General features: G+C 39.4%; 1 protein-coding gene across 9 annotated transcripts in view; it reads right to left on the bottom strand.

Annotated features, from left to right (window-relative positions):
* The window catches only part of SYTL2 (synaptotagmin like 2), a 120999-nt gene that overhangs the window by 18561 nt on the left and 83402 nt on the right, over positions 1–19036 (bottom strand). For 3 of the 9 annotated variants that reach the window (XM_040255544.1, XM_040255548.1, XM_040255545.1), the window contains exons 6-11: positions 18739–18853; positions 16791–17573; positions 13175–13243; positions 5974–6075; positions 3926–3979; positions 2652–2699 (exon numbers count right to left, since the gene is read on the bottom strand). In XM_040255544.1, coding sequence (XP_040111478.1) covers positions 2652–2699; positions 3926–3979; positions 5974–6075; positions 13175–13243; positions 16791–17573; positions 18739–18853 — 1171 coding nt within the window. The other 6 variants (XR_005723615.1, XM_040255541.1, XM_040255543.1 and 3 more) reach the window with 4 other exon arrangements.

Below are 19036 nucleotides of genomic sequence, written 5' to 3'. Positions count from 1 at the left end.
GGAAATGGCAACCCACTCTAGAGTTCTTGCCTAGAGAATCCCAGGGATGGTGGAGCCTGCTGGGCTGCTGTCTATGGGGTCACACAGAGTTGGACATGACTGAAGTGACTTAGCAGCAGCAGCAGAGCAGTATAAGAATGACAATGTCTAAGCTTTTCTTATGGTGAATCAGAGCTTTTGTATTGAATGACTTAATATTTTTCAAGGTACTCAGAACAGTGCTTGGCACATATTTGGCTCTATATAAGTCTTTGCTAAACAAGTAAATATCTGATAGGAAATCTTTAAATTATCTTTTCCATGTGAAGTAAATATACTGACTTGACTTTCTCATTGCAGAGATACAAGGAAAGCAGATAAATAAAAATCAAATTATATGTCTACATATAACTCAAAAGGCTCAAGTTTAGCACTAAATATTAGGTACACTTATCGTTAGTTAAAAGAAATCTAATGAAGGAAAATGGAAAGTTGAACTATTAAATATTTGTTTATCACATAATAGCTCTCACCTAGTTTTAGGCTCACAAATGCATCAAAATATATTTATGGTGTCTCACAAGATGATAACCTGCTTTAATTACTTCCCATGGTGTGTATTTGAGTGACTTATACTGAGGTAGTATAAGATCAGGTCCTACAAGGGCAAAGGATAGCCCAATGAGTATGCAAAACTTTATTATAACATTGCTCCGTATTATTTTCAAAGTATATATTTACTACTCAAATGCAGTCAGTTTAGTAATATGTTTACCGGGCTTTAGTTATTTGTGTTTTGACCATGCATTTCATTTTGTTTTATGGCAAGAACACACTCTTCACTAAAGAAAAGGAATAACCCCAGCCCAGGCATTAAAAGTCACCTTGGAAAATACCACCAAAAAAGAGAAATAATTTATCTAGAATTTAGCGCTGATTAGCCTCTTTGCCTTGACAAAAAACTAAGCTAGTTAGGAGGTCACAAATGAAGACACAGATATATAGGCATACATCATCCATGTCTATGCTTTGTTTTCACTCATCAGACTAAATGTTGAATAAAACATACAAAGATAAACTAAGATGCCCAAACTTAAGTATCCAGTTGCCGATTCAACAGCAACTGGAAAAGCCTCTTCACCCAACACCCCTGAGAGACAGAAGTCTTGTTGCCTCTGCGGCAGCCAGACAGGGAACACACACCAATGGCTGAAGCTTGGACAGCCTTATTTCCTAGGTAGTTCTTAAGAATTTGTCAGGTCATGTGCCAAGGCTCAGCGCCTTCATCTCTGGCAGGAGAACCTCACGAGCGGAGTTTCAGATTTCAGATGAGAAGTCACTGTTTTCAAGCATCAGCACTTTTCCTCTATCTAATGGCTCCTTCCTTTGGCAACACTTCTCTTTAAAAACCATTAGCATATCCAATGACTGTTGGGAAATTGTTATTAAAAATCCTATGGGCCGGTATGTGTATCTTCATCCCTCCAGTTGAAACCACCTCTGAAAAGGGGTGCCAAGAAGACACACAAACATATCTGCATTCTTTGCTAGTCCCCACAAACCCCTTTTAATGCACTATTTGTACTCAAGACGATAGTCACAGTTAAGAACACCAGTCTTAAGAGTGAACAGAAAACACTGAATAACCATTATCCTTTCCTGGTGGTGGATACTAATTAGTTGATGCATATGAGCTATCACAACTGTACATACATTTTTCTTTTTTTAAAAGTGAAACATAGTTGATATACAGTATTATATTAATTTTAGGTATACTACCTAGTAATTGGACATTTGCATACATTATGAAATGATTATCATAACGCTAGACAATGTTATTACAATATTATTGACCATATTCCTTACACTGTATATTACGTCCCATGATTTATTTTTTATCTTAATCCCCTGCACATTTTCACCCCATCATGACCCCCAACAAACACCCATTTGTTCTCTATATCTTTGAGTCTGCACGTTGTTTTTCGTTTTTTAGGATTCCACATATATGTGAGATCACATTTATGTCTTTCTCTGACTTATTTCACTTAGCATAAAGCCCTCTAGATCCATCCATGTTGCCATGTGCATTCACTACTTAAGATTCAGAAGTTCACTTGCCTTATATATTGAACTATACTATTTTAGTTTTGAAGCTCAGAGCTTAAACCCTGGGCATTAAAAAAATTGCTTCTATAGATAATGTAGAGAGGCATACACAGCCATACTGCATACTAATTGTCAAAGTACAGTCCTTTCCTAGGTCCAAATACATTATAAATTGTTTAATGTCTATAATGTTTTGTAGAGGCCATAAGAGATCCAATACTCCAGACCATACTACCAAGTGATATTAAGTAAAGACTCAAAGAGCAGGGAGACTGGCAAAAGCATAATAGTATTCAGCAATAATGTGTGTATATATAACACATACATATATATATAATTTTAAAAATATATAACTATCCCTCAGTAGAATCATGAATTAACATAGAGTAGTAAAATACTTTTAATAAATAAAACCCTTGTCAGAATGAAATAGTTTTGTAAGCTGTAAGAATTTAGTACAATAATAAATGCTTCATTATTAATGGGGTTAGTTATTTCAGTACATTTAACACCATGTAAAGTGGCAACATTTAGTCATTTCTGAGAAAGATTCTGCTACTCACTTCCTGGAATGCATTCATTTGTGTCTGGTTCCTGATCTGCTTTTTGATCTACTCAGAAGAGCAACATTGAGAATAAATACCATTTTAACAGAAAGAGACATGAAAGTAAAGCTCAAATGTCAGTTTCACAACCAAGACTGCAGAATACATCTGACAGGTTTTCAGCCTGCTTCCATCCATTCCCCAATGCAATTCTTCCTTAGCCTCTTTGAGGTCTCCTGTTCAACTAAAAATCCAACATCCAGCATAGACGTTCAGTGTCTTTCCTCTTACTCATTAAGCCATGGCGTGGAAAACAAAAGGAACACTGGGCTAGGAGTGAAGCTGAGGTTCCCATCCTCACCCTCTCACTGACTGACTAGCTACAAAAGCTCAGACAGATCACCTCCTTTCTCTGAGCTTTTCTTATCTGTAAAATGAAGATAAAAATCGCTGCCCCACCTACTTCAATGAAATGGTTATCAACATAAAAGACAAAACCGTTACACAAAAGTAAGGAATGACCTTTGAGGAGCTCTGCTGCTTCATTTTATATGAGAAAGCTCAGCTGACTTACATTTTTATTATTATAGTGAAAGCAACTTAGAAAACAAAATTCTAGCACACAGGTATAAATTACATATTTCCATAAATGCTGAACCATAAAAAATCAGACTCATTTCCATCCTTGCCCCCACGATTACCCTGTTCAATTTATAACTGAAGCAAGTATAATGCCTGATCCATAGACAAGCTGCAAGACCTTCTGGCTCCTTAATATTCAGAATCAGTCAATTTCACCCTTGGTCTATACTTGGTTATTGACGTAAGCAGAGGCAAGATACCCAGTCTTGTTCTGGGACCCTTTCCTTTGATCTTAAATCTTTACCAGTTAAATTTAAAGAGATCTATATGCTGACTTGAAAATCAAATACAGGAATAACTTAACCCAGGAAACCATGCCACTCTCCCTGCCTTCACAAGGAGTTCTGCAAGTCAGAGTAGCAAAAATCCGCTCATGCTCATAGAAATACAATTTCCTATTTTTAGAAACCCTTGCTTCCCAAGGGTCTCTGATGAGATCTTCACACCAGTATCACCAGCAGAAACCTTAAGAATACGAACAGTATTAAATACACCAAGTCAGAACCATTTTATAACAACTTAGGCACCATTCATCACATAGTGACAAGTGACGTTCTTCTATTTATCCTAATAGCTGTGTCCTGGTGACTGCCCAAACCACCCCAGAACCTAACACACAGACAGACATGCAAATACATAAAGATATTTACCATCTTCAGCACTACGTACTAATTCTTCTGGCAGATTATCTACTTTGGCTTGATCTGTGCAGGAGAAATTAACAAATGGTTAACACGACTGACCCTTGGCGAGCAAGAACAATGAGACTGTCCCTGGAAGCCCCTGGAGTTGGAAGCAATTAGTCAAGATGCCGTGTGAGGGGTGCAACCAAGATGTCTTCCCCAAAATACTTTCTCTTTAGATTAGCTACTCGAGCCAGTGCCATAGCGGGAGCTCCCATTTCAGCCCCGATGCAGCTTACATCAGCACACTGCTGCACACGGACTCCCAAGGGTTAGAGGGTTAGCTCAAAGCAAGCAATCGGCCGGCAGTAGGAGAAAGCACGGGGCTGCAACAGCCTCTTTATTCTTCTGGAAAGGGTAAGATGCTAGCCATGACTAACACCTTCCCAAACCCACGGTCATTAACAAATATTTCTGGGCGTGCATCATCATTTGTGCATGCCTCTGGGAGCCTTGCTTGGGAAGTCAACTGAAGAGATGTAAGTGGGGACCAGCTGCTAAGTGGAATCTTGGCAGGCTAGTGTGAGAGTGGGTATCGGTATTTGGAAGGGAGCGTGCAGGAATACCCGTCAGCTGATGGTGGTTTTTTTTTTTAACCCTACACATTCCTGAGTACTTTAAAGCTGCACCATGGCAATAGCCCCACGTTTCTCAGGCTAGAGTTTTGCCAAATTGGACAATTGTTGCAGAATTTTTTTTTTTCCCCCTTCGGGTCCATCACTAACATCAGAAAGGACAATAAGGGCTGAACAACAAAGGACTGGACTGCCTTCTCTGGAAGTATTCAGGCGGATGTTGGGGGTTGGCCACCTGTTGAGGCTTTAGAGGGAATTCCTGCACTGGAGGGGGAGTTTGGAATGGGTGACCTTCAAGGTCCCTTCTAACCCTGAGATTCCAAGATCTTTGGTGGGTTAAGGGCTGCATTCCAAATTGGGAATACTGCTTTCACAGCCCTGAAAATCTCTGAATTTTATGCCACTATGTTTAGTGGCATAGCTTGTTCTTTTTTCTTTTCCTTTTTAAAACCGGAAACTTTTCAGTGTCAACTGTAGATGCACAGAAATATTCCAAACATGAAAGTGATCAAATTTTAATTATATGAGTTTGGCAGTGGTTAACTTGCACTTGATAAATTTCCTCATGACCATCTGTAATCCCAGGGGTACATCTTAGCTTAGAAAGAATAAGAACAAAACCCCTAGAAGTCACAGTCTCTAAATCTGTTTGTCTGGCTCACAAGTCCCTATATATGTTAGGCTTTATGTTATTACTCTAGAAATCCTTCACCAATTAAAGCAGTGGGGAAGAGTGTGCCTGGAGTGCTGTGTCAGTCAGTCTTTGAGCTTATAATTCCACTATCCAAAAGAAATGGGTGGAAATAAGGGATAAAAGAGAAAGCAAAGTCCCTGAAGCCAGAGATGAATTCATCTCCATATCATGCAAAAATTTATCAGACAAGCAGCAGTTATATGTAATACAATCACCTCATAAATGCTCTTGATAACAGCCTATTGATTTTGAGTCCTAGCTCTGCTGCATGGTATGAAGCAAATTACTTTACCTCTCTGAACTCTACTTACCTCATCTGTAAAATGGGGATAACAATTTGTGGGCCCCCCCCCCACATGTGGTTGCCTATGCCAGTTACATGAGATCATGCACGTAAAACGCTTAGCCACATCTTGGCACACAGTGCTAAATCAGTGTCAGCTATTACCACTAGAACCACAAGGTACCAGTCTTTTAAAACTCAGTGTTTGAATAAATATTCAAACTGGGGTTCTTCAAGAAAACCTAGTATACTTGTAACCAAACCTCGTGTGTTATTTTAAAAGCGAAGTTCCAACCACTTTTGGCTGAGCCTGTTTAGCTCGGTTGGGAAAAGCTGTTCTCATCTGTTAACCCCTCCTTGTAGGGGTTCAGGGTACAACAGCATGCAGCGAGGCACAGAAGAGCATGTAAGCGTTTTTAAGCTTAGGTCGGGGCATGGACAGTGGGGCACACTGTATTCTCACTTGATGAATCTGATGAAATATCTTCCAGACTTTTGGAAGGCATTTTCCTAGCAGCACTCCTTTCCAAAATTTTCAAAACAGGACTGGGTTCTTCTTCTGAACCTGTTACAAGACAAAACCGATGAATACTGCACAATACAAACGAAAAAAGAAAATAATCAAACTCTTAATAGATCAACAGACACTGAAATGGTAGGTTGAAAGGAGGTATTATGCCATAAGCCTCCATACTTTTATCCGTTCTGTGAGGCAGTCCACAGAAGAAAATAAAATTTCTTCACTAAAGAATATTAGCGCCTGCGCATGCGTGCTCAGCTGTACCCAACTCTTTGCTGCCCCACGGGCTATAGCCCTCCAGGCTCCTCTGTCCATAGGATTTTCCAGGCAAGAATACTGGAGTGGGTTGCCATTTCCTCCTTCAGAGATCTTCCTGACCCAAGGATCAAACCCTCATCTCCTGTGTCTCCTGGATTGGCAGGCGGATTCTTTACCACTGAGCCACCAGGGAAGTCATTTAAAGAAATGACTTGTAAGCATAAGAAATATTTGTAAGCACAAATGATATAGAGACAAGATTAGCATAATGACCACAGTAACAGCAATGCGCTAAGTCTTCTACAGCCCTATTTTAGGCACATGAGTTGCTCTGTTCTAAAATTTGCATCTTTCCCCTTCACTTCTAGCTTTTGAAGACAGCCACAAAATGGTTTTAGGAGCATTAAAATAATTAGCTGAAAACCACAGAAGGCAGGATTCAGATGTTTTAACATCTGTATATAATTGGGTACACAGATGGGTGAATTCTCCAGATCAATGAATATAGACTCTTTGGGTTTCATGAACTAGTAAGATTTCCGTCAAAATGTTGGGTAATGACCTGAGGTGGTCAACTTTTTATTTTAAAATAGAAAGCATTTTAAAGTGGGGGAGGTTGGTCTCTTTTAACTACCAATGGCTTCATTTTATAAAAAATGAAAGGTATTTTAGGAACACAAGGAAAAAAGGAAAAGGGCATAACTGGAGAATAAGAACTGTTCTTTAAATGCATCTAATGTTATAACATTTTTTCTCTAGACTGTCTTTAATTTTTCCATTTTGACAGTGAAAACTCCAACATGGATAAGCCTTGCTCTGAGTACTGTCACTCATCATTGTTATATTCTTAGTGCCTACAACTGGGGCAGGCAAGAGGCACTTCAACATTGTTTGCTAAATCCATGAATGATTCCATTAATGAGTCAATCCACTTGGGAACAACTCTAGACAACACTTTCCTGAAGTGCACCCCAGTTCTGCTCAATGTTAATACGCATTCTCCAGTAAATGGATTCTAAGATGAATTAGATTTGGGATCCTCTGTGTTCAAATTTTAAAGTTTTCTTCCTACGGACCTTCTCAGTGATTTTAATATGCTTAAAAAAAAAAGAATCATGTACATATGAATCATATATAATTCACAATAAAACATGAATCATCTGCATAATCTCTCAGCAGTCCCTCTTCTCTTTATTAAAGGAACATCATGAGATACTGGCTGCTTAAGAGCTCAGCCACAAGTCAAACATACTCGGCTGCTCATCAAAATTGCGGTGGCCTTGTTGCCAGGTTCTTCCATACTCTCATTCTACCCAACTCACTTACTTAAAAAATAATTATTTAGGTTAGAAGTTAGAAACCTATGCCTTCCAGGTGGCTCAGTGGTAAGGAATCTCTCTGCCAATACCAGAGACACAAGATACATGGGTTCGATCCCTAGGTTGGGAAAGATTCCCTGGAGGAGGAAATGGCAACCTACTCCAGTATTCTTGCCTGGAAAATCTCATAGACGGAGGAGCCTGGTAGGCTACAGTCCATAGGGTCGCAAAAGAGTCAAACATGACTGAACACACACACACTCCGTGCACCATTTTATACCTCCTACTTGGCTTTAAAATCTCTGGGCTCTGTCTGGGTAATCATTTATATTGATTATTTATTTTTTAGATAGGTTTGTTGCTGTTCAATCAGTTATGCTGGTATACTTAAACACAGCTATACACATTCAGGAACAGTCTTCAAAGTTAAGTGTAAATTTACAAGCCCTTCACCTCATATAGGCCCATTTACCCTAGTAATTCATGGGGTTGCTTAGTTAAGTCTACTTTGATAAGTTTAAGATGCTGACTTATACTCTTGCAGAGACTGGTATATCACTTTCCTTTTCCCACGAGTTACAAATATTAAAGATGGTTCAGCTTCATTAATTAGGATTATAGATGGATTCTCTGGTCAATTTTCAATAAGAGACCCTATGGCTATTTGCAAAGAAACCCAAACCTCACAAATGAGCCACTCAGTGAAGCTCATTTGTTCTTACTGAGACCGAAGGGAGCTAGGAAATGACACATTCTATTAATTTTCTACTGAGGAAGGTGATCAACACTAGTTGTTGTGCAACTTTGGTTAAAATGTTCCAGCCGGGGAGCATCCTTTATTATTTCATCACTCTAATCAGGTGTCTTCTAATCCCTATTTGTTCCTGGCTTTCTCTCCTAAAATAGTCAGGTTGCTCCAAAGAGCAAACTGAGACAAGCCCTTTCTTTGGGAGCCTGGCTGAAACCAGTATCCCAAGTCCACTTAGGTGAATATGGTAATTGATGAAGATCTTCTCCACTCAGCTAAAGCTGGAGCCAAAGAAATGCACAGGCCAGGCCAGGCCTTTAGGTGGGGTTAGGTGAAGTCATCACACTGAGTCACAGCCTTGAAGGGAGGACTCTGCAGGTGATCGGAAACGGGAGGGAGAGAGCAGCAAAAAAAAGAGAAAACAAAAAAACAAACCCCACAACAGTTCACAGTATCTGAGGGCAAGTTCCAGCCCTGCACCTTGTTCCTGGTACTCAGCCACCACTGTGGAAACATGTTGCTTCTAAGAGGGCAATCTACGCCCACCTGTGGCACTTTCTTGCCACAAATCTTACTGGAGCATGCTACGTGGACTGCCAATTAGGAAATTCTAATTCTTTCCAAGAGGAAAGCTCGCTTGGATGTCTCAGAGGTACTCTCTAAACCCCAAAATTTCTTTAAAACACATCTTTGGAATCTGAAAATTCTATCGTTGATCACTGAGAATAAAATCAGATTCTGAAACACTGCCAGATGGGTAACGCTATCTCTATGTAACTCGTTTGATTAAAGAATATAACAGGAAATGTAGCTTTTTATTAAGAAAATCTAGGGAGAACTGAAGTACAAAGACGAATTTAGCACCATTTGGGATTATCAAATTAATCCCAGTTTTAAAAACTATATCATCCTTTATGTCAGCATTAAGTAAATCAACTCATTAACCAATCAGTGAAAAACCTCAAAATGCTCACTGGAGGTGTTTCTCCAGTTTTTTGCATTAGAACCAATGTTTCCATCTGAAAAATCACAGTCAGAGAAACCTTTTTCTTCCTTTTTCTCTAGTCTCTTAAACGGTGATCCCAGAATCAATTCAACTTGACTTGTTTTTGCAGAGTTTTCCTTGTTTGTCAGGAGAGGAACGGGTTGCCTATTTCTGGGCACATTAATTGCTTCAGGAGCCTCTTTGAAACCAGGCTCCTGAAAAGCTCTTTCTCGAACCACTGCAACCTCACTTTCACTATCCCTCTCCTCTGGGGGGTTTATAGTTTCTGTGGTCCCTACTTCATGGTCCACGGAAAGTTGTGAGGCTCCAGGGATCTCAACCCCACTTTCAGAACCACAGAGATCTGATAAGCCAGTCATAGCTTTTTGCATTAGCTATTTGCATTTCTTCCTAACACTTTACCACGTTGGTTGACTTGAGATTTGAATACATTATTCTTATGTTTGATTTCCAAGGCCCCTGAGACTGACCAGTGAAAAGGGGGCACTCTCCCCCAACACCTGGCCTGCTTTGAGTCTAATGGCTCCTTCTCAGGATATTCTTCCTTCACTGACACTTGGGGCTGATAAGAAGGACTGTTAGATGTTTCTTTAAGGAGTCTCTCCAAACCAATATCAAAAGCACTCTCAGTAGCTGATGGAGCCTCAGACTTTTCTACTGTCTCTTTTATTTTCTTAGGATGGAATTCAGAAGCAGCTTGCCCGGGCACCTCAGTAATACCTACTAACTCTGATGAATAAAGACCCCTTGTATCACTGTCATATTTTGTGCAAGGGGTTTCAGTTTTTAGTAGTTCTTCTAAGGCAATACTGAATTCAAGGGGCTCTGATTTAGGCTGAATAGTCATTTCCCTCACAATTTCTGTCACTTCCTGAGGTAACTCTTTGCCATACTGAGCAAGAGTAGAAGCAAATGAGCTAAGGGTTTGGTCTGATGGAGATGTCTGGGCAGCTAAATAAGATCCCATTTTATGAGTTTCATCAGAAACTACATTGAAGGAATAAAAACCATTTCTGCCTGATGCTGTGCTGTCCACTGTTGTCTGTGGTGGGATAACTCCCAGAGAATTGGGGGCACTCCTTTCTACCTGTACACCTTTAAGAAATTCTATTTTTACTTCTCCAGAAACTACTTTCAGCCCAGCTGGATCACTCAACCAAGCTTTTCTAAGTAGCTTTTGTAATATAGCTTTTATGTCATTCAGTGCAGGTCTGGATAGAATAACTTTTTCTATAGTCTCTGAAACTTCCCTTTGAGAAAGCAGTGTCTTATCCTGAGGAGAAGAATGGGCATCCCTGGGAGAAGGCATATCTTGGGGAGAGTGGACCACATCCCCGGAAGAACCCTTTCTGTGGCAACAGGAAGGTTGATCCAGGGGATGAGAGCCTTCTGCAGCTGTCTGCAACAAGTTCTCTGGGTTCAGCTGGCACTCACCACTTTGAGCTTCCTGGGAGAGAGCGCTATTTCCCCAAGTTTCTGTCCCCTCTGGAAAAGAAGCCATTTTCTCTCTCTCATCAGCTGACGTGTTCTGACTCTGCTCTATCCTGTTTTCATCAACGCTACTCTCTTCAGACTCTGAGCTGATCCCAGTGGTGGTGGGTTCACATTTGGTTTGCAAGGGAGAGGGTGGGCTTCCAGTTGCTTCCTTCAGGAGTTTGTCCAGACTAGCAGTCAAAGTGTTCAAATAGGCCTTTGGAGGAGCTACTGTTTTGTCTATATGCTCATTACTGATCTCTTTAGGCCTTTTGGCTTCTTCCTCAGGATCAACAAAATCTGTCTCCTGAGGCCATGTCCTATTTTCAGAAACATCTGGTTCAAACAGTTGTTTCGCATGAACTTTTCCACCAGAAGGCTGGAGGACTGGTGATGAGGCTTCGGAAAGCAGCTTCTGTAAGCTGTCATTAAGTGTGTCTTTGTAGTCTTTAGATGAAACACTTGTTTTCACTGTGGATTCTTGAATCTCTTTGAGCTCTTGGTCAGAGTCATCGTTTTCTTCCTTGAACACTGGGGTAACAAAGCATTCAGTATTTTTCCCCATGTTTTCCTTGGATGACTCATATCTTGGCAACTGATGAGTGGACTTTCTGGGTGGTCTCCATGGAAATGTGGTGTCATCTGGCAACACCTGGAGTGTGCCCTTTGAATTTAATTCCTCTATTTCCTCTCTTGCCGGAATTTCTTTCTGGCTTAGAAGCATCTGTCTCTCATGGGTACTGTTTCCTGACGATGCCACATCACTGACTTCTTTGTGTTTCTGGCTATTAAAAAGCACAGAATTTTTTTGGCTTGTTGTGGTAGTACTCTTCTCAATATTATCTTGATGGTCTGGATTGGCACCTAAGTCCCAAAACCTTCTCAAATTCTCAAATTGAGAGTGATTATAGACTTGTTCTGTATTGGGTTCATTCATTCTTTCTTGTAAGGGCATAACTTTAAAGTTGGGATTCCATTCACCAATTAGAGATCTGTCTTTCTCCAAAGAGGTATGCATTTCAATCCTGACATTTGAAGGATGATGCAATGGTAGGAAAGTAACGTCCTTCTCAGAATGCAAACTGTCTGTCACTGGCAATCTTTTTACAGGCTCAGTTGTCCTGTTCTGAAAGAGAGACACTGTGCCTGACTGGTCAGCTGAAGGATCATTTTTGGATGGACCTGATATTTGGGGCCTGGTCTCTTTAGGTTTCTTTGAGGAACAAACACTGGAGACATGGGCTGCGTGGCCATCGTTATCTAGGATTACTTGTTTGGCAGTGACTTGAGTATTACATTTACCACGGCCCATAGGTAAACTATCCACGGACGTTACAGGCTGACATGCTTTAGCAGAAGGTCGTTCCTGACTGAATGGAGATGAGGGTTCTTTATGAATGGAAGCTTTTATACTTTCCCAAAAGGATATTCTGTCACTCACTCTCTTGTACTTCTCTCTTTGTACTCGGTTCTGGGGAACCTCACCAGCTTCCGGTAACTGGACCTCAAGCTTCTTCCAAGGAGATACGCCGTTGGCAGCCCCAGGTGGTGACTCAATATTCTCTGGTTCTAAAGAAGATTTTAGGGTGGAAGTATCTCTTCCTTTGCTCTCACTCTCTGCCTTTACGTGGGCTTTCAAACTCGGCTCTTGGATAATTGTGGAAGAGTCAAAATTTACTTCTGACTTTCTTGTATTTTTTTCATAAACACGAAGCTTGGGTTCTTCTTCACCTAAGCTGCCAGCATCCTTAATATTGCATAGAACTTGGTCTTCTGCATGAGATCCTTTGTGAACACTGTAGGAACAGCTATTGGCTGGAAGAAGTACCCCAACTGCTTTCCCTGTGTTTTTTGAACCTTGGCTATAGTCTTTAGTTTTACTCTCTTGATTTGGGCTGTAGATTTCAAATGGTTGCAACATGCCCAGACTTTCCTTGCCTTGTGGGGACAAATTAATAGATCTGGGTTTGATGTGCACATTGTTATCTTGGCAATTTCCAGAAGGCAGCATATGTTCCTCTACCTGGAATGCTGAATTAGGTCCCACAGGTGTCAATTCAACTTTGGTGGGTAGTAGAGCAATCAAACCATTTCCTTCTTGACTGCTGTCATCTGTCACCAAGGGAACAGCAATCTGTAGCTTGGAGTCTGCTTTTTCTTTGGGCTGTATTTCTTGGGGATAGTGCAGAGATGCCACACTGTCATCTGAATGAGAGCTTCGGTTAAACCAGTCTAGGACTTTAGATATGGAATCATCAGTTGTCTTCCTTATCTCAGTGGCATATGGACCAGAATGTGAGGATGTCTTAGCTCTTAGGGCCTGGAGTAGAGGGGGCTTACCTTGCTGATGGTCTCTAGAACTGCAGTCTGGCACCTGAGATGACTCGGGCTCAGTGCAAGGCAGTTCATCTGCAACACAGAAATGCTCTTCTAAATAAGAAAAGAGAACACTTAAAGAATTGTTATTCAATCACATTATCTTCTAAAAAGGTTTTGAATTTACATTTGCTCCACCATTAGTTGTTTATATCAGGTTTTATCAGGAGTTATAATATAAACCATCCTAATTAAGATATTCTACCAAAGATGCCCTATAATAGTAAGGGAAGGTAAATACAGACCCCTGAAATTATGACGGGAATTTCTTACAAGTGTCTGTTTAATTCTAAAAATTCAAGTAGATTTTATATTCTGATCCATGCTACATTGTACATACAAATTTTTCGCAAAGCTTTGCATAAAACAGACACTCCAGGAAGATCCTTCTTGTTGATTATCTACTGGCCCACTCATAAACCCTAGAGAGGGCTTATACTCAAGTTTGAGAAACACAGGACTTCGCTGGCATTCCAGTGGTTAAGACTCCAAGTTTCTAATGCAAGGTATGTGGGTTGATCCCTGGTCAGAGAACTAAGATCCCACATGCTATGCAATGTGGCCAAAACCAAAACTGAATAGAACAAAAATTAATTTTGAGTAACAAAGACTTACGCGATTTCAGGAGTTAGGAAAGCAACGTTCAAGGAAGATTAAATAAGGAGTTCCTTCCAAACCATCAGAAGGGCACAGTGAAGATATTTGCACTCTGGGGCCTTAGTCCTGATACACTGAGCTAGAATCTCTGAAGATGGGGCCCAGGAATCTTTCCTACTGGCTACCTCAGTGGTCGTTTTGTATACTGCAGTTTCAGACCATGGTCTGAAGGGCTCTTCCGCAGTCCCCTACTTCCCTTCTATAATTTGCAACTTTGGAGGAAGTTTCTGTGAGACAAAGTAAAGTGAGGGCTGACAGAGAATGTGAATTCTACCTGCTGCCTGATGTTTGCTACCCAATGGCTAGGAGGCTAGAGAAGGGCGTTGAAGTTCTTTTTAAGCTATGGAGAAAGCAGGCCAAGACCTTTCTGAGCCTTAGGCACAGGCACGTGAGGGAACTCAGGCATTCTTTTTTTTTTTTTTAGGCATTCTTTCCCTTTAGTTAACATGTGGGTGTTTCAGCATTTCTCGCTCTTCCTTATAAATGCTACATATATGTTCTTGAAAATTATGTGAGCTGAATTTTTATGAAGTTGGCTACATTTCAAGTGCACCAGAGGAGATGTCAATTAATAAAATTTTCTCTTTAATTTTAATAATCAACTCTGGCTAAATATAAAACAACAAAGGCTTATACAATAACTGGCACACAGTGGATACTAGTTTCCTTTCATAACTACACATGACACTATTAAAAATATGTCAGTGATGGTGAAGTTCCTTTGAGAGATCTTTAAGAGTTCCCTGTTAGGCTGTTTAATGGGAGACTAATGAGGAAAAAAAATTCTTGTAATATACTGTTAGTGAAAAAAGAAGTCTGGACATTGTAAACATAATTGAAATGATATCCATGCCTGAAAATTATTGAAAGGCCCTACAATGAAACATTAGCAATAGTTGATATCACAGGTGATCATTGTTTTATTTTGTGCATATTTCTTTTCAAATGTTTTTACACACTTTTCAATAAAAGTGTATTATTTTAAAAACAAGAACAGTTATTTAAAAAACTTGATGCCAGGTAATGTTTTTGTTTCCTTTGAGGAATTCTTTTGTTTTCTTCTGGTATAATAATGAGTGTGTATTTGAAAAGCAGAAATAGAGACACAGACGTATAGACCAAATGTATGGTCACCAGTGGGAAAGGAGGGGTGGGATGAAGTGGGAGCTTGGGACTGATGTATACGCACTACTACGTGTAAAGCAGGTAACTAATGAGAACGGACTGCACAGCATAGGGAACTCTACTCAATGCCCTGTGGTGACCTAAATAGGAAGGAGGGGATATATGTATACATATAGCTGATTCACTACGCTGTACAGGAGAAACTAACACAACATTGTAGTAACTATACTCCAATAAAAAAAATTTTTTTAATGAGTGTGATAGTGATTGTCCTAAAGCTCTGAGCTAAACTCTCATAATTCGCACAATTAAGAGTTTACCACTTTTCGGTTCCGATTTTCTTTTTATGCTCCATTATTTACTTGTATATATTTTTGTGGTAAGCAGGGAGAAAACAGGGCATTAGTGAATAAGCAGAACTTTGTTTATAAGCTTCAAGACCAGAAGGCCTGTCTGTCAATCAAAATGGGTTTACTGATGATGCCTTCTTCCCAGATTTCATAGTGAGTTAGATTTAAAAATCAGAAACCATAAATAAATAGCTAACAGAAAATTGTAAAGGTAGTCTATGAGAAAGCAGGCGCACTTTGAAAAACAGGAAAGGTTTACCTTTTTTTTTCTATGGATTATACCAAAAGAAAATATTACCAAAGAATTTTTTCATCTTTTAGATAAATATTTAAGTAAGCATCATCTAATTATTTGTTAGTGTTTACTCAAACTTTGGAAGTTTCCTTAAAATGAGTTCCTTTATATCTTTGAAAAAGTACCTGCTAATTTTAAAACTAAAAAAAAAAATTCTGCCCTTTTCAAATTATTTAAAATATCCAAGGAGAGGGGTAATGGAGACACTTTGTCTTTAAGACACTGGATTGATCTGAATAAGCGTGAAAGAGTAGAACTGAGCAAAAGTGACTCAGGGTCAACGCAACAGTGACTAATAGGGGATGAGAAGAAAAATGATTTAGAAACTTGTCTGCTGCTACTATATATTTTTCTGACTACAGAAATTATCATAGGGTTGGATGAAGACTTAATGAAGATGAGAAAGAGTACATAAAATTGTTTTTCCCACTGCTTCTGTTTTAAAACACAAGAATCATATGGGTATCAGAAAGCAGTTTGAGGCATCCTTTGAGAGCTCTAAGATCTTCAAGAGAGGGCTAAATCAATGAGCTAGCAAGAAAAATCAGTATTCTCACTGCCTCTCAACTCACAGCAACTGAAGGAGAAAGTTTCCTTCAGAATATTTAAAGTCTAGGAGCAAATGGATGAAGGCCCTGGGCAAGACATGGTGTCAATACGAAGCTTTTTCCTAGTAGGAATTTAAAGTCTAGTTTCCCATCCTTTGAGGCTAAGAAAGTGAAGGTTCTCCTGAAATTAAAGAGAAACCAAAGTTCTGTTAAATGGGAATCAATCAATTTGCATTAGGTGAATAAGAATATATTTACTCTATATAAAGGTATTAGCATATGTTTAATTTTCACTCTGTATACAAACCTTGATTTAACTTAAAAAATACTATAATTTGACTAAATAATTGACACACTTACAATTGTTTAGGGTGCAGTGTAAATATGTGCCAGATAGTGTGCTATTCTGGATCTTTTAGTTATTGGAGATTGAGGACAACCTGCAAACCTTTTAAGAGGCATAAACATTCCCTAGTGGCTTCTGCCTGAATTTTAGCTGGAATACCTAGAAGGCAAAATGGGCTTCTACCAGGCTGCCCGGCTGTCCTGGCTATCCCAAGCCCACTGGGCCAGTTTTGAGAGCCTGGTAGTGATGAATCTCTTACCAGCAGGGTTTTTGGATAATTCTGATGAGCTAGTTTTGTGTTCATTGATGGTATGTGAATTCTCAGTGGACTGTGCTCTAGTAGTTAAAACTTCTTTGGAAGAACGGTGCTCATTAATTGGAAAGGAACCAGAAGTCGCTGGCTGACTTGTTTCATTTTTTGATGGACTTGGGCTTGAGGCTGATGACTGAAAAGGCAAACCGTTTGTGTACTGGGAAGGCTGAGGGTCATTCAAAACCTCATCTGTGAGCCCTGCATGTTCTGTTCCATTCTTCAACCTATCGGACTCTAAAACACTAAATTCTCCCACTTCCCGGCCGTGGACCATCCCTGGACTCTGTGGCAGTTCATCCTTCACGGCAGAGAATCTTACATGCTTTAATGGCTCCAGCGAGTTTGAGGGGGAGTCGTCTTCTAAAGAGAGTTCCTTCTCAGAAATTCTCTCATGGATGGTTAGGCCCGGGGACACAATTTTGCTTTTGGGTTCAAAATTGTGATGAAAACGCACAGTTTCTGAGTCTGTGCTACTAGAACTGGAATTGCGTTTCAGGATCCCTCTGGGGGCCCCTCTTGTGTTCAGGGAGTCTGTCCTTTGTCTAGGAAAAGGCTGGTTATCATCTTGCTTTAAGTCCTGGGACTTGTAGATCATTTTCCTGGCTTTGGGGACTGGAGCCTTGATTGGGGACCCATTCTCAGGACCTGGAACAGTCTGCTTTGGTTTCTCTAACTTTTGGCTTGAAATATCCAGGATAGACGACTCTTCTTTGGACTCTGACAACTCCCCTGAAAAGTAAAACATATCAGATGATATACCAAATGGAGAGTAACGCATTAATTTAAAACACCTATCTTAAACTTAATCTACATTTAGCAAAAAATGCTAAAATATTAAAAGACAATAAAGCATGAAGGTTAAGTACAGACCTAATTAAAAACTCTAAAAAAACTCATGCATGAACTTCACTGAATTTAAGATGCCTATGCTTTATATTCACACTTTGTGGTATTTTATACTCTATAGAAAAAAAATTTTTTTAAGAAATTTCAAAAACTCCTTGAGGAGAGTAAAGAAAAAATACAAAAGTCACTTGAAAAAATTCATATATGGAAACCAGAAAAATGAGCTCAGTTTTCTAAAAAGAAAATTTCAACACCTAAAATAAAAATTAATTTTGACAAAAAGGTTAAAAAAAAAAACCCCACGTAACATGTTTCAGTGACTTCTTTTCTATAAAATATTTTATGTGATATAAAGTGTATCCAATGGAGAGGATAAAATACACTAATATTAAAACAGTGTAATTGAAACTCCAGTCTATGGGGGTCACAGATTTGGACACAATTTAGTAACTGAACAATAACCAAATTAATTTTCTACCCCTTGTCCAGTCTTTAATGCCTGTGGAAAATTCTTACAGTTGATTTTGAAGAGATTAAATTGTCTAACGTTTCTTCTTTATCAAATGTAAGAATTGTAAGAATGGTAAAATTCTGTAAGAGGCAGACTCCAATCAGTTCAGCACAAATCTAATCAAAAGCTCCTGGGAGACTGAGCTGATAATTACAGATTAGAGGATTATAACATTATCAAGTGGTCTTGAGGCAAACTCTTTTAATTTTAAACAGAGAACTGTGTCTGCACAGTAGACATCCAATAAACAGTGTTCAGTGAGTGACTGAATGCCTCTGGTCAAAAAATTTCCCAGGTCATTGAGGGGGAACCCAAGGCATGGAGGTCACCTCTGAGCCTGGAATGTATGAACTTCCGGTTTCTAAAATTTCTGCTTCCTTTCCTCGGGCAGGAAAATGGTGGGTATAGTAGAAGAATAAGAAAACCATCATAATTTTTCACTTTCTCTTGAAAGCTATTTAAAGGAACTCTGAGAATTTCCCTTAGTCCACAGATAACAAAGATAAAAATATCTAGCTCAATAAAAATAATATTTACCCTCTTTTGAAGTCTGAAAGAAACCAGTCTTTCCATCTTTTGACTGCTCATTTTTGGTTTGTTGAGATAAGTGATCTTCTGGCAACATGGAGCTATTAAATGGATTCTTCCTTTGCTGGGGAAAAATATTGTTTATTAAATTCATTTTATATGTCATAACAGCAACTCAGTGTCAGAAAATGCTTATTATATGCAATAGTTAATAGTTTTGTCCAGTAAACTCTATCTGGCATGTTTGAAAAATGATGGTCCTAGTTAATCCGGTCAGCAAAGAATCACTATACATATGCCATGCCCC

This window comes from Oryx dammah, unplaced genomic scaffold (genome assembly GCF_014754425.2).
Source record: "Oryx dammah isolate SB20612 unplaced genomic scaffold, SCBI_Odam_1.1 HiC_scaffold_15, whole genome shotgun sequence".
Classification (NCBI taxonomy): domain Eukaryota; kingdom Metazoa; phylum Chordata; class Mammalia; order Artiodactyla; family Bovidae; genus Oryx; species Oryx dammah.
The sequence above is the reverse complement of the archived record's forward strand: the minus strand, read 5'-3'. Positions and strand labels throughout refer to the sequence as shown.